The sequence below is a fragment of the Sciurus carolinensis genome, chromosome 2 (assembly GCF_902686445.1).
Source record: "Sciurus carolinensis chromosome 2, mSciCar1.2, whole genome shotgun sequence".
Classification (NCBI taxonomy): Eukaryota; Metazoa; Chordata; class Mammalia; order Rodentia; family Sciuridae; genus Sciurus; species Sciurus carolinensis.
The window spans coordinates 28667938-28683482 of NC_062214.1; the positions used below are offsets into that span (position 1 = coordinate 28667938).

General features: G+C 46.0%; 1 protein-coding gene across 2 annotated transcripts; it reads left to right on the top strand.

Annotated features, from left to right (window-relative positions):
• Positions 1–489: 489 nt before the first annotated feature.
• Itpa (inosine triphosphatase) lies at positions 490–13402 on the top strand. Of its 2 annotated transcripts, XM_047534166.1 has the most exons (9): positions 490–616; positions 4079–4136; positions 4237–4301; positions 4907–4980; positions 6193–6224; positions 7530–7645; positions 8515–8547; positions 11483–11559; positions 12917–13402. In XM_047534166.1, exons 1-9 carry the CDS (start codon positions 551–553, stop codon positions 13056–13058), a joined length of 663 nt encoding a protein of 220 aa, XP_047390122.1. In that variant the 5' UTR covers positions 490–550; the 3' UTR covers positions 13059–13402. The 2 variants fall into 2 exon arrangements, with proteins under 2 accessions (XP_047390122.1, XP_047390129.1); XM_047534173.1 differs by lacking the exon at positions 8515–8547.
• The last annotated feature ends 2143 nt before the right edge of the window (positions 13403–15545 follow it).

The following is a 15545-nucleotide window of genomic DNA, read 5'->3' on the forward strand; positions in this document are numbered from 1 at the left end:
TAAGCTCAGTTAAGCATATCAGAAATGGTCGGTAAGGAGGAATTCAAGGAGTGAGGCTGAAAGTGACGAACGGAAAAAGGGCTTGGAAGCCCCTGCCTAGGAGACGGTTCTCGAACAGACTTGGAGGAGCCCACAGAGAGCGATAACGACCCAGGGCACAGGGCTGCAGCTCATCAGTGGCCTCACGGGTTCTTTTGCTTTTCTTGGTGCCCGGGTCCCTTTGCCCCTCAAACCCATCTCCGGAAGCTTCCGACAGTTCGGGCACGGAAAGGTGCCGAGCCATTCATTCTACTGCCGTCTAGCGCCAGGTGTTTCAGGATGCTCATCTGGAAGAGGCTGTGCATCTGTACAAGCATTCCTAGTGCTCAGCAGCCGAGAAAGCGTTTTTCCAACCCCATAACAGTTAAGTTGTATCCGCCGCCTGAATCCCACCTCCGGATCTCCGGTTCGGCCGGAAACCCAGCCGCCCACTTCCGCCTCCAACCGGAAGTGTCTTTCGACTTCGGGCAAATGGGCTTCCGGGGGCTCTGAGGGGAAATTGGGGCTCACCATGGCAGCCTCTTTGACTGGGAAGAAGATCGTGTTTGTCACGGGGAACGCCAAGAAACTGGAGGAGGTGCCAGGAGGGTGTGGGGAGCTGACCGGGGGGCGGCTGGGAATAGTGCTGAGATGGGCTTCCCGGCGAGGGAAGCATGCAGGAGGAGGCGTGGAGAGACAAGGAAAAGTTGGGTCCGCAGGGAGGCGTGGGTCAGGGCCTGGCAATGTGCAAGGGGTTAGGGGACCCGGATGGGACGGCGGGGGAGTTGGGGTGCCCTCAGGGTCGAAGGGATGAGCGTTTTGACAGATCTCAGAGCTCATGAGGTCAGCTGCTGCGGGGCCCGGAGGAATGGAGAGGCCCTTAGCACTTGTCTCAGAGATCTCCTCTTGAATTAGACTCAAACTGGAAGCCCCGAGACCCCAGTCGTACCTCTTAAGACAGATCTAGATCCTGCTGCTGACCCGGAGGTGGCGGGGTCCTGAAAGGGTGGAATGGGGACCCAAACTGAGCAGCCCACGCCCCACCCACCACGGTCCAGAAATGCCCCTAGCCACTTTCAACATTTGTGAGATGGAGTGATACCTTTCCCCATCCTTCATAAGAGTCATGGCTGACACCTAACAAAAAGCAGGTTAACAAGAGAGAACTATAACAATTTATTTAATCCCAAGATTTTTATACAACAGAGTCCTCAGAAAAATAAGGAAGTCTTCTTTCCCAACCTCTTTGGTGCCAGGGATCAAACCCAGGGCCTCCAGCATGCTAGGCAGGCACTTTGCCACTGAGCTATACCCCTAGCCTAAAAGAGTCCATGTTTATTCTTAGATTTGATGAAGCATGGGCAACTGTGTGGAAATGTAACTGGACAAAAAGGGTATAATCCAGTGCTAATAACTGAGCAAAGCCTGTCCTGATTCTTGGTCTCTCTGTGCAACATTTCTTTCTTCCTTGTATGGGCAAGGACCCCTTCTGAATTGGGGGTTTTACCATCAACTATCAGACAAGATAGGTCAGAGAATTTCTTTATGGCCAGCTCCAGGACAGAAAGGCAGGGCAATATTAGAGTAATGTTTTTAGGCTTTCTGGCTCATTTTGGGAAGGAGTTTTAATTTCTATGACCTACCTTAGGAAAAAGCATCTCTAGTTTCTCTGGTGCCTTGGAAGGAGGAAGGGGAGCTGGAGGCAGATCAGAAAGTCAGAGACTTTGCTTTTTTTAAAAAGTTTTTTAAAATAACAATAATTTTTATTATCATTATGAGGTACTGGGGATTGAACTTAGGGGTGCTCTGACACCAAACTAAATCCTGAATCCTTTTTATTTTTTATTTTGAGGCCTTGAACTTGGTTCTTCCTGCCTCAGTCTCCAGAGTTGTGTGTGCCACCATACCTGGCTAGACTTTGCTTTTTGAGGCTTGCTTCTGAGAGACCAAAGTGCTACCTTGGGGTATTGTTTCTGGGTTCCAGTAGAATGGTGTGGGACATCGGCTTTACATCACTATGAAACAGGAGTAAATGAGGCAATAGATCCAAAGTTTCTGTCTACAGAGGCCTTGTGCCTAGTTGAGAGGTCTGTAGGGGTTGACAGAACATCTTTGGTTACAAGTAACAGGCACATGGGTAACTTTTGTAAGATGGCAGGTGAGCCTAGTGGGAATATTATGTTAAGGTATTCCATAGGACCTAAGGATTAGCTCTAAAGGCTGGCCTGTCCTTGTAGTTTCCTTCGCATGCTCAACCCTAGTTCTGTTGAAGTCTTTCTTCCCTGCTGGCGGAAGGTACAGTGAGGTTTCTGCCAGACATCAGCTATGATTGACCAGACTGGAGTCAAGGGTTTGCCCCTTCTCAGCCGTGGGCAAGGAGGTGAGATCATGTGTGGGCAGTCAGGATTACACTCACTAAGTATATCTGAGGCAAACCAATGAGGGGCACTAGGGGAACCTGCATTTCTAAGTAGCATAGAGACTGATGGCACTTCTGTGCCAGGAAGGGGTGACTGTTTCAGGAACCAGGGCCCTGTTGAGACCAGACCAGTCAGAGAGAGCACCATCCAGAATGGAGTAGAATGGATGTAGAATGGTGAATTCCAGACCCCAACCATCTGACGAAGAACGTGACCTTCTACATTTGCATAACATTCTGGGGAATGAGGATGTATCTTAGCGGTAGAATGCTTGCCTAGTATATGCAAGGCTTGGATTTGACCCCTAGCATAAAAACAAAAACAGTCTGGGATTGGGAGTATAGCTCAATGGTAGAGCACTTGCCTGGGCTTAATATAAGGCCCATAGAGAAGATGACTTGAACTTCCTCTAGAACAGGAGGAGTCTTTTCATCTCTTAGAACCCCCCTTGGCAAACTGATGAAACCCTTGGACTCTTTCTTAGGAAAATAGTTTCAAGTATACAAAAATACTAGAATTACAAAGGAAATCAACTATATTGAAGTACATTTTTCAAAATATTGGAAATATTTGTGATCTTGTTACATATACTTTATTAATGCATTAAAGGATCGAATCTAGCAATGTGTGTAGTTTCCTTAATTTTAAACTATTGAGGGGTCTGGGGATGAAGCTCAATGGTAAAGAGCTTGTCTTGTATGCACAAGACCCTGGGTTTGATCCCCAGCACCTCCAAAAAATTTTTTTTCGAAATAGGATTATAAATATTTTTTTCTTCTTCCCCTGCAAATCTTTTGAGATTTAGGCAAAATCGTAATGTGATATGAAAACATCTGTAATATATATATATATATATATATATATATATATATATATGTAATATATATATATATTTTTTTTTAAGTTGTAGGTGGACACAATATCTTTATTTTTTTATTTTTATGTGGTGCTGAGGATCGAACCCAGGGCCTCACACATGCTAGGTGAGCACTATACCCCAGCCATCTGTGATTTTAATAGGTTTAAAAGTCACAGGAAGGCTGGATTTGTAGCTCAGTGGTAGAGCACTTGCCTAGCCCGTGTGAGGCACTGGGTTCAAACCTCAGCACCATATAAATAAATAAATAAATAAATAGATGGATAGATAAGTAAATAAAAGGTACCATCTACAACTAAAAATATATTTTTTAAAAGTCACAGGAACTGCTAACACTATTTTGGTTTGTTGCTTGTATTCATAATTTAAAAGGGGACAAAATTTCAATTGGGGGCTGGTGAGAATAAAGAAGGATTTTTTTCCCCATCCAGGTTCACAGACCTCCTGAATTCTAGGTAATTCCAGAGAATTCCTGGCAGGAGAGGATGGGTAGGGTTTCTGAGAGCATTGAGAAGAGAAAAGGGTGTTCTAGATGGGTTGGTGAGTAGCACAAGCAGAAACAGGAGGGGATAGAGGAGTGAGGAAATAGGGTGCTAACTTCCTGGAGTGGGACCCTGAAAGTTGGGATGAGGCTCATGGACCTGACTTGGTAAACTTCACGGGAGTGATGAACAAGCTACTTGATGAGAAAGGTCAATGACAGCTCATGTACTAATGGGCATTATTAGCAGATGATGATAAATGTTCTTTCATTTTGGAACAGGTCATTCAGATTCTGGGAGATAAGTTTCCATGCACTTTGGTGGCACAGAAAATTGACCGTATGTCTCTGTTTTGTTTTATCTTTAAAAGATGGTTCTATATTTCTGTCTTCCCTTGACCTGATTGTGTGTATATGTGTGTGTCTGTTTCCCTACTAAGTGCCAGAGTACCAGGGAGAGCCGGATGAAATTTCCATACAGAAGTGCCAGGAGGCGGCTCGCCAGGTGCTTATCTTACATTTGTCCTGCTTGTCCCACACTCAGTCTTCTTGTAGCTTGTTGTGGTGGCTCCTGGGGTTTGTACCTGCCGAGAACGGGCAGAGAACAATAGAGAGGGCACAGTTTTTGTGATTTCAAGGATCTGCTCAGTCCCAGCTAGCTTGGGATTGCTAAATGTTGACTTTGAAACAATACCTCCCTCTTCCATCCTTAACTGCTTGATATCTCCTCAAGACCACCATAAACACACACATTCCCTCTTTACCTACACCCTTCTGATTCTCAGGTACATACATTTCAGCCCCATCTTTTCCCTATACACACCCATAGCTGCACTCACACATTTTTGCAAACAAATGTTAAGAGTTGAGTTGCCTGCATGTGAATCCCAGCACTTCCATTGCTGTGTCCAGAACAAGCTTTACACTTGCTAATGGCTTGGTGTCTCTATCTCTAAAATGAAGATAAAGAGGGCTGGACCTTGTTACTATCTACTGCAGATCTCAACTGGCTGTGGCATTGGCTTCAGCCTGGGTGGCCTGGGAGTTCAGGGCAGGGATGGAGTCTGCTGGTGGTTGCAGGTCTCAGGGCTGCATGTGCTTGTGCTGCAGGTGCAGGGCCCTGTCCTGGTGGAAGATACTTGTCTGTGCTTCAATGCCCTCGGAGGGCTCCCTGGCCCCTACATGTAAGTGTCCCCACCAACCCCTTTGCAGGGCCCCAGCCACAAAACCACCAGAACTGCCAAATGATTGGTTACTTGATATTGCAGGTCATTCACTGTCCAACATCAACACTGTATTTCTTTTGTCCTAAAGAAGGATTAGGGGTATGGGAGAGGTGTGCCTTTCTTTTGTACAGTGTGAGAATGTGATTGTGTAAGTGGAGATGGGAAAGAGGAACCCACCCATTTCAGAGGTACATTCATAAGCAGATCAATTTCAGGAAAAGAAATAAGGAAGTTGAGATCTGAAAATTGATTTCCTTAAAACTACTCAGTGCTCTGGACCCCCTTAGAAGGTCTTTGTGTATCTCTAGGGTACATTTACCCCAATTTGAAGACCCCTGCCTGGGGTTAAGGACATAGGCACAATTTTTTAAATTTATTTATTCTTTTTGTACTGGAAATTGAACTCAGGGGTGCTTTCCCACTGAGCTACATTGCCAGCCCTTTTTATTTTTTATTTTGAGATGGTCTCACCAAGTTGCTAAGAGTCTCACTGATTTGTTGAGGCTGTCCTAAAACTTGCTATCCTCCTGCCTCACCCTCCTGAGTCACTTGGGATTATAGGCATATACCACCATGCCTGGTAACATATGCACAGTTCTGTTACTAGGTTTGAGGTATCTATATCTGTAACTTTTAGATGATCTGTTTGCTTGCCAAAGCAATAGTACCTGTATATATTTCTGTCTATAGTATATATCACTCACATCCTCACGGACTCTGAGGATTACAACTTTTTAGTATTTTGCAGTTTGGAAAGTGGAATGTTGTCTCGTACAGTCTTAGTTTGCATTTCTTTTGTTACCAGTGAGATTGAGGTCTTCTGAGGTCTTCATTTGGTTACTGAGTCTTCTGTGCATTGCCTGTTTACCTCTAGGCAAAAATAGTTTTCCTATTAAATCATGTCTCTTCTCTCCTCTCTCTCTCTCTCTCTCTCTCTCTCTCATTGTTATTAGTAGGGATTGAACCAAGGGCCTTGTGTGTTAAAAAAATACACGTTCTACCACTGAGTTACACTCTCTGCCCCTAGATTATTTCTCTTGATTTTTACTTGAGAAAATCTTTTCCATTCCCTGTGGTGTTCTAGAGCTCCAATCCCTGTAGGGCACAGCCCAGAAAAGGTGGCAGAAGATCCATCTGCTCCTGGCATCTGACTTCTTTTTTCTTTTGCAGAAAATGGTTTCTGGAGAAGTTAAAACCTGAAGGTACTGTCCTCATTGTTTCTACCCTTGGATCTGTTGGGAACTGAGAATTGGGGTAGTCCTAGGGGAGGGGGCCCCCCACTAGTAACCAGGAATCCCAGGCTCTAGTCCCTAGTATTGAGCCTCTCTTTATCTCCATTTTCCCTTCTGTAAACTGCCACTCACTTGTTCCAGAGACTAGTGAGATGTGGGGGATGGTGGGTATTGTGAATTTGAGGGACAAAGGAGCTGTGGTTGATTCTGGATCTCAAGAGGGACTTGACCCTAGTGACTACACGCAGTTGCTTGCTTCAATCAGGGCCTGGCTCATGAATTAGAGAATCTGCCCCTCCAAGGCCCCAGCAGTCCACACCTGCTACCCACAGGTGTAGACCAAAATGGTCCCTCTATATGTGCTTTAAAAAACACTTGATTGGGGCTGGGAATATAACTCAGTTGGTAGAGGGCTTGCCTTGCATGCACAAGGCCCTGGGTTCAATCCCCAGCACCACCAAAAAAAGAAAAAAAGAAAGAAAAACCACTTTATAGCTGGGCACAGTGGCACACACCTGTAATCCCAGAGGCTCAGGAGACTGAGACAGGAGGATCATGAGTTCAAAGCCAGCCTCAGCAAAAGTGAGGTGCTAAAGAAAAAAGCATCCCTGGGTTCAATCCCCGGTACCAAAAAAAAAAAAAGTATGGTAAAATGCCCTCTGTATCCCCATACCCAGCTTATCAGCCTATTTTGTGACATTTGTAACCTGCCCTAATTTTTTTCTCAATCCAGTATCTAAAAGCAAATCCCAAACACCATGGCATCTATTAAGTTCTTCAGCTTATGTATCTAAAAGATGAAAAACTTAAAAACATTAACCAACTAAAATTATGTGTGTGTGTGTACACATGAAGACATACGTATCTGGTGTGAGGGATTGAACCCAGGGCTTCAGCCATGCAGAACACACACTCTACCACCGAGTTACACACCAGCTAATTTCTTAGTATTACATAATAAGTTTGGAGATTTCCTTGGTTGTAACAAAAATGCCTTTTCATGGTTCATTTTGCACTGGAAATCAAACAACATCCCACTGCATTGGCTGATTTTCTGACTTTGAAAAAAGCTTTGGTCTCCTTGTGTCAGAGGAAAGCGGATACCCAGAATCTTGATCCCCGGTCTCAGCTCCCTCATGAAAGCTAGGATAAGCTCTGGTAGCCTTCCACCCCAACCCAGGGAAAAGGGCTTCTTCCCTTCTCACCCTTGGTGGATTTGTGGGGAGGGGACTGGGCAGCACAGATGCACTGAGCGCTCACAGTATCTATGCACAGGTCTCCATCAGCTTCTGGCCGGCTTTGAAGATAAGTCAGCCTATGCGCTGTGCACGTTTGCGCTCAGCACTGGGGACCCCAGCGAGCCTGTGCGCCTGTTCAGGGGCCGGACCTCGGTAAGTACCCACTCAGATGCCATTCTCCAGCGGGCCACCAGAGGGCGTTGCGCCCTGAGTGAACTGCAGGATCTTTTGCAGGTCCTTCCTGGAAGGGCTCGCTGTAGCCAGCATTATCCAGGCCTTGTGTGAGGCATCCCTGAGCATGACCATTAAAAGTGTTGTCAATCCCCTAAGCTGTTTGGTCTCTGAAGCTGCTAGTTCAGAGAAACAAAATGTCTAACAACTCCTGAGGCCTGGTGTACCCAAATCTCTGCAGTGTGTGCGGTGTTGAGAAACAATTGTACAAATTAAAGGTTACTGCTCCTGAAGCTACATCTACAGCCCAGACTTCTCCACGCCCAAATCTTATCCATCTGCCAAGGCTGGGGCCCACCTTGAATGTCTCACAGCCTTACTGACTTCATGTTTGCTTAGAATTTCCTTTTTTCCCTCCTCTCAATACTGGGATTGAATCCAGGCCCTTGCATATGCCAGGCAAACCCTCTACCACTGAGCTAAACCCCAGCCCAGAATTTTAATTCTTCACCTAAACTCATTCTTTTCCTAGCTGCCTGTCATTTAACACTCCACACCTACCTGTCTGACTCAGGGTTAGCTGTTTTTTCAAGGTCCACACCACCATCACAGTTGGCTAACAACTAACTGTCCCCAGAGCCTGTCCATTCTCTCCCTATGACAGGATTGTGCCTTCCAGCACATCTCCCTGCTCAGTTCCTCCTGCCAGGATGAAAATCCATAAGTTTTCCTGGGAGTTGTCCAGATATATTCTTTTACCCTGCCTGGTTTTTTGGATGGTGGTAAAAAACAGTACAGAATTTGCCACCTTAACCATTTTTTGTTCGTTTGTTGTTTTTTGGTTTTTGCAGTGCTGGAAATGGAATCCAGGGCCCACATGCCAGGCAAGTGCTGTACTGCTAAGCTACATCCCCAGTTTTTTTTTGTTTTTTGTTTTTTGTTTTTTGAGACAAATTCTCATTAAGTTGCCCAGGCTGGTCTCAAACTTGCGATCCTCCCTCCTCAGCTTCTGGTGTAGTTGGGATTATAGGTGTAGCCAGGATTATAGGTGTATGCCATCACAGCTGGCTTTATTTATTTTTTGTGGCGCTGGGGATTAAATCCAGGGCCTCACACATGCTACGCAAGTGCTCTACCATTGAGCTACATCCTTGATTCAAAATCATTTTTAAGTGTACATTACAATAGTGTTAAGTATATTTATATGTACAGTAGATCTCCAGAACTTTCTTTTTTTTTTCTTGGTACTGGGGATTGAATCCAGAGGTGCTTTAACACTGAGCCATATCCCTAGACCCCTCCCCTCTTTTTTTTTTTCTTAATTTTTTATTTTTGAGACATTGCTAAGTTGCTGAGGCTTCACTAAATTGCTGGGACTGGCCTCAAACTCACGATCCTCCTGCCTCAGCCTCCAAAATCACTGAGATTACTGACATTTGCCACCATGCCCAACTGTCAAAACTTTTTCATTTTAAAAATCTGAGACTGCCATTGAATAGCTCCTTTTTCTTCCCTTCCCCCTAGCATCCACCATTCTACTTAATTCTTCTAAGAGTTTGACTGCTTTAGTACCTCCATAAGTAGAATCATACAATATTTGTCTTTTATGATTGGCTTCTTTCTTTTCTTTTCTTTTCTTTTTTTTAATGTGGTGCTGGGGATCAGATTCACTGCCTCACAAGCGCTAGGCAGGTGTTCTACCACTGAGCCACAATCCCAGCCTATTTATTTCACTTAGCATAATGTTCTCAAGGTTCATCCATGTAGCATGACAGAACTGCCTATGATTTTAAGAATGAAAACTATTCCATTATATGCATAGACTACATTTTCTTTATTGACCTATCTGTAGATTACCTTTGGGTTATACTTCTACCTCTTGGCTATTGTGAATTATGCTGCAGTGACACAGGAGTGCAGTCATTTCTTCAAGATCCTGTCAATGGCTGGGTGCGGTGGTGCACACCTGTAATCCCGGCAGCTCAGGAGGCTGAGGCAGGAGAATCACCAAGTTCAAAGTCAGCCTCAGCAACAGTGCAGCACTAAGCAACTCAGTGAGACCCTGTCTCTAAATAAAATACAAACTAGGGCTGGGGATGTGGCTCAGTGGTCGAGTGCCCCTGAGTTCAATCCCTGGTACCAAAAAGAAAAAAGATCCTGTTGATGGGGCCTGTTGTTCCCAGCTTTGGCTGCTTCTTGCATTTGTTACTTGGCAGTCCCCTCCTCCCCTGAGTAGCTTTGTGTCTTTGTCTTGTTCTGTTTTCACCTGTGCACTCCTTATCCACATTGGCACACCAGACACACATTGTCCACAGTGGCACATTAACCACATTTTTCTTTCAGCAACCCAAATGTGTTGAGTTCCATTTCAGGGACTGTGTCTGTCTGGCACCTGGAATGTTCTTGCTGCAACCCTATGTATGGCGTTCCTCACTATGTCTTTCCCTGAGCTCCCCATCCAAGTCACTCCACCCTGTTGTTCTGGAACTCAACACCCTGTTGGTCCCCTGTAAGGCACTTTGCATTTGTTAATCACTGATTTGTTTACCGGTGTAATGCCTGTTTGGCTTATGACATCCATATAGGAAAGGAAGGCTACATTTGCTGTGACCCCAATGCTAAGAATACTGCCTGGTCTATTGTAGGTGCTCAGAAAACATGTATTGCATGAGTGAGGCTCAGAGTGGTACAGTAACTGGCTTGATCACATAGCTCCCCACTAACAGAAGCAGAATTTGCCTTTGGCTCTGCATGACTGGGCATTTATGTGGCTAATTCCTGTCATCCACCATTGCCTTTTTTTGTTTTGTTTTGGTTTGTTTGTTTTGTGATGCTAGGGATCGAACCCAGGACCTCTCGCATTCTAGGCAAGTGTTCTATCACTGAACTGCCCTGTTTTGAAAAAAATTCTTTTACTTTGATGACAAAATGTCATTTTATGACATTGGATTATAATTTGTTCTCTTTGTAACATTTTTATTGGAACTTGACTATTATACAGCCAGTATTTCTGTATTTTTTTTGTTTTTTATTTTTAGTACCAGGAATTGAACCCAGGGGCACTCAACCACTGAGCCATATCCCCAACCCTTTTTAAATTTTTTTTATTTAGAGACAGGGTCTGGCTGAGTTGCTTAGAGCCTCATTAAGTTGCTGAGGCTGGCTTTGAACTCACAGTTCTCCTGCCTCAGCCTCCTAAGCCACTGGGATTACAGGTGGCATGCACCACCACCCCAATTTACAGTCAGTATTTCTTGAACTCGTGGATGTGTTTGGCCACTGCTGAGTGATTTCTGTTAGGCTGTTTACCTATTAAAGCCTCCCTTGTTTTCTTTGTTTCTCTTCTTTCTTTCCTTTTTTTTTTTTTTTTTGGGGGGGGGAGGGGTTGTTGTTGCTTTTTTTGTTTGTTTTATTTAGTAGAGATAAAACCCAGGGCTTCATGCATGCTAGGTAAGCATTCGACCACTAAGCTACATCCTCAGCTATTTAACTTCCTATTAGGAGAAAATGTTTTCTATTAAATTTTCAAAGTCAACTCATTTTTTCTTCTTTGAGGTCACAGTTTATCAGACGTGTAGAGAGGAAAAGGATGGCCCCAGAGGTGTTAGTGGACCAATTGAGTACATGGTTACTCCCTGTATTCCCTACTCTGCATTTTATTTTGGTTTTCAGCAAACAATTATAAGCACTTTGGCCCCCTGGAACTACATTTTGAGTGAACTGGGTTAATCAAATGCAAAAAGTAACCAAATTCAAACTGCCTCCTAGTACATCTCCTCGGTGCCCAGTTATACACCTGTGCTCCCTTTACTGTCGCAGGGCCAGATTGTGGTGCCCCGAGGCTGCCGGGACTTTGGCTGGGACCCCTGCTTTCAGCCTGATGGATACGAGCAGACGTAAGGAGCCCATTTCTTCCCTAGGGTGTAGGGTTGGGTGGGCACCCTGCCCAAGTGCAGTCATGCGGGTATGGGCGGGGCAGGTTCTGAGAGTGCCCTTCCAGCTGAAAGCAGCTCTGCTGGGGTGGACACAAGGAATCTGGTGACCCAGCCCACAGCAGGGCGGAGCTGGGTGTTCTGGGCTCTCAGGCTCCAGTTTGTCCCAGAGCAGCTGTGTGGCTGCTGACTTCCCCTCTCTGGCTTGGCTCATCAAAATGTATAAATGTAACAGCTTTGTGGGATAATTTTGACTGTCCAGTCTGAGTTGGAAAAATTATCCACATAATACTATATGTTCTCAGTATTTCATACTAACTCCCCACCACCCCCTGTATTTATGTGCTACACATTAGCCAATATTGGAATCAGTCTTTTTAAGCTGGATAGGTCCTTAGGGAGTGTGGCCTGAGCTCTCAGAGTAGCCACACAGAGTTAAGGACATTGTGAAGCAGCACTGTCCAAGAATGCTCTGGGGTTACAAATGGTCTATATCTGCACTGTCTGGTTGGGCAGCCACTAGCCATGTGTGGCTATGGAGCACTTGAAATTTGGTTAGACTGAAGAACTGTGTTTATTTCTTTCTTTCTTTCTTTATTTATTTTATTTATTTATTTTTTGGTGCTGGGGATCAAACCCAGGGCCTTGTGCTTACAAGGCAAGCACTCTACTGACTGAGCTATCTCCCCAGCCCCTGTATTTATTTTTTATGGTGCTGGGAATTGAATCTAGTCTTGTGCATGCAAGGCAAGTGCTCTACCACTGAGCTATATCCCGAGCCCCTGAATTTATTTGTGTTCAGTTGTATTAACTTACGTAGCCACATGACTAGTGACTACTGTATTGGATAACAAGGTTCTGAAGCCCACCAGTGAGGTGTGAATTCTCACCTCACTGGATTCTTGGCATGAAGCATGGACCTCTAGCTCATTGCTGCTCCCACACAACCTACTCAGGGCACTAGAGGGGACTGCTGTGTTTGCTCTGTCAAGCCCTGCTGCTTCCTGTCAACAGATTACAAAGCTGATCAAACATGCAGCTCATCTTCTCCCCAGAGTCCCTTAAGTTTTGGCCACACTAGAGCAAATTTAATATCCATCCATGCACAATAATATCAACAAAGGAACTTAAAAACTCCAATTTTTTTAAAAAGTTAACAGACTGCCAGGAACTGGTGGCTCCTGTCCCACGTTGCTGGGGGTAGGGGGCCCTTCTTGTGCTTTGGACTCTGGGATTGGGGGATAAGAGGAGGTGGAGTGGGGCTACACATCTTCTGGGATCTGGGCTCCCTGTTCTCTGAACAGCTACTCTTACCCCTTAGGTATGCAGAGATGCCCAAGGCCAAGAAGAATGCCATCTCCCATCGCTTTCGGGCTCTGCTGGAGCTGCAAAAGTATTTTGGCAGCATGAGTCCTCCTGAGGCTGGAGGAGACCACTCAGGCCAGGGATCTGGGGAGGGCTAGCCTACACTTCCACCATCAGGCAGGCACCCCTGGAAGTACTTCCTTCAGGGTTTCCCCTTGCTGGAGGTGTCAAGGCAACCTCCCTATCCTGGCCTGGAAAAGCAGCTAACTCCACTTGGAAAAATTCTGAGCAAGTTGTTGCCAGTCTCTTGCCTTTAGGCTGCCAGGGATTCAGTGATCTCTCCAGGTCTGGGATCCTGGGAGATCTTTAGGTGTTAAAACAGCCTTGGCAGGACTGTGGGTTTGGGAAAGAACCACACAAACAGCCTTCAATGTTTTTAAAATGTGGGAAATAAAAAATTCTGGAAGGTACTTGCTTCCAAAATAAACTGGATATATCTGCTTTGAACCTTGCCAGGCTGATGTCTTGTCTCCTGAGTCCCCTTTGACAGGTGCAGGAAGACTTTTGGGTGGGGGTGGCGGGCCAAGGGCAACTGTCAAGGGTGTTTGCCTGCCCTTGCTGGTTTGTGTATTACATCTTCTCTGCCCATGTTCTTTCAAGTCATGAATTGTGAACTGGCCTTTCCGTGCCAGATGCCTATTATCTACCCACCTATCAGTTGATGCCACTGCCAGCTGGCTTCCATGGTCTTTGCTGGATTGGGGGGTGGGCAGTGAGAAGGTCCAGGATTTTTAATTTATACTGTTGTACATTTGAGTAGTTGAGATGTTGGCTTATGATTGTAATACCAAGTTCTTTTTCTGGTGGGGTAGGGATGGAGGTGACATGCCAGTTTGACCTGGGGGCTAGAGGTCCATCAGGAGGACTGGCTCAGACCGTCATTGTGCCCTGGTGAAGCCATTCCCAGGGAGGAACTCAGGGGGTCAGGTGGCTGCCTCGAATTTCCTGCAGGCCTTTTTCTGGTAAGGAAGGCTGTACACTCCCAAGGATGTTTAAAAAAAAAAAAAAACAGGTCAGGGCAGAAAGCAGGTTGGGGCGGTACTCCTCAGTGCAGTGGACCACTCCCAGGCTAAGTTTTGTGCTCCCAGGCAGCTCTGGAGAGCCTCTGCTCCAGCCTTAGTTCTGGCAAGGTGGCCCTGGGCCTGGGCACAACCATTCAGAGAACTGTCTTCCCCTGACCTGGGGCAGTGCATGTGGGAGAGGTCAGAACATCATTCTTTCACTCCCCTCTTGCCTGCCAGCTGGATAGTTTACCCAGGAAGTGCCAGCACCCCACCTAGCTTCCTGAGCAGTCTCAGGGTGGGGAGGTGATGTCTGCCTGGTCTTAGGCGTGTGATGGGGGGGGGGGGGCTCCCTGCCTCTTGCCAGTGATCCTGGCTATAATCCTACCTGCAGGGAACACTCAGGCTACTGAGGAAGGGTCCCCCAAAGTAGAATCACATGCCACATAGGTGTGATGGGTACATGGAGCTTGGGGTAGTACACCCTGGTATTTGCTGATTGGTTTCTTCCTGAGTTCTGACCCTGAGTGCACACTATGCTTTGTTCCATTTTTAACTTTAGCTACCTATCCCCACAAACAGGTCTGTGGAGAACATACTTGTATATAAGCCCCACCATCACTATCCTGGAGCAGAATTTTACCCATCTCCATGCCCTGCATCTGTGCACAGAGGGACCCTAACTCATTCCAATCCAATTTATTCTTTTAACAGTTCATCAAATGTGTGGTAGTATCTGTTGGCTTGCATTTCTTTGATTACCAGGAGTTTTGTTTTGCAGTGCTGGGGACGGAACCCAGGGCTTTGACTGTTCTAGGGAAGCACTGTGCCACTGAGCTCAATTTCCAGCCCTAGCAAAGGGTTTGAGCATCTCTTTGCCATTCCTGTTTGCATTCTGGGCTCCTTCTTCTGTTCACAGCCATTGCCTGTCCTGTTGGGGTGCTTTTCTTATTGCATTACAGGAATTCTTCACATATTTTAGAGATTAGTCCCTTTCAGTTTTAGATATGGCACATCTTCTATCTGTCACTGAAGTCCAAAATACCTTTGTCTTTGGGGCATTTGTTAGCCAGAATCCTACAAGGTAATGAGGGAAGTCTGGGAGCCAGCTGTTCATCTGCCACTGCTGCTGCCCCCAGGTACATAGAGCACTTCCTGAGCCTCAGTTCCATACACCCTCCTGCTGGCTGCCACTATCATGGACCCTTGCCAACCACCAAATTAACAAACCAGAACACAGTACTTTCTCCCCTCCACCAGACCAGTCCCCATGTCCTCCCATCTGCCATTATCTCCTCAGTCCCACTGTCACTGCCCCAAGCAGGGAGCAGTACAGCCCCTCCTCTCCCCTCCATCACTAGCACAGCACCCCATAAACCCTCTCCTCCCTGGGCCTTGGAATGAGCTGTTCCTACAGTATTTTCCCCACGTGTGGGGCAACAGGGTGATTCAAGGGCTTGGACTGTCCGTTTCAAGAAGGCCAGGGTCCACAGGGAGCACTCAATGTCAGTCCCTTTCATTCCACTTACACAGGACATGTTTCCCCTCCCCGAGTCTGGTTGGAATAGCAAAGAAGAATGTGGT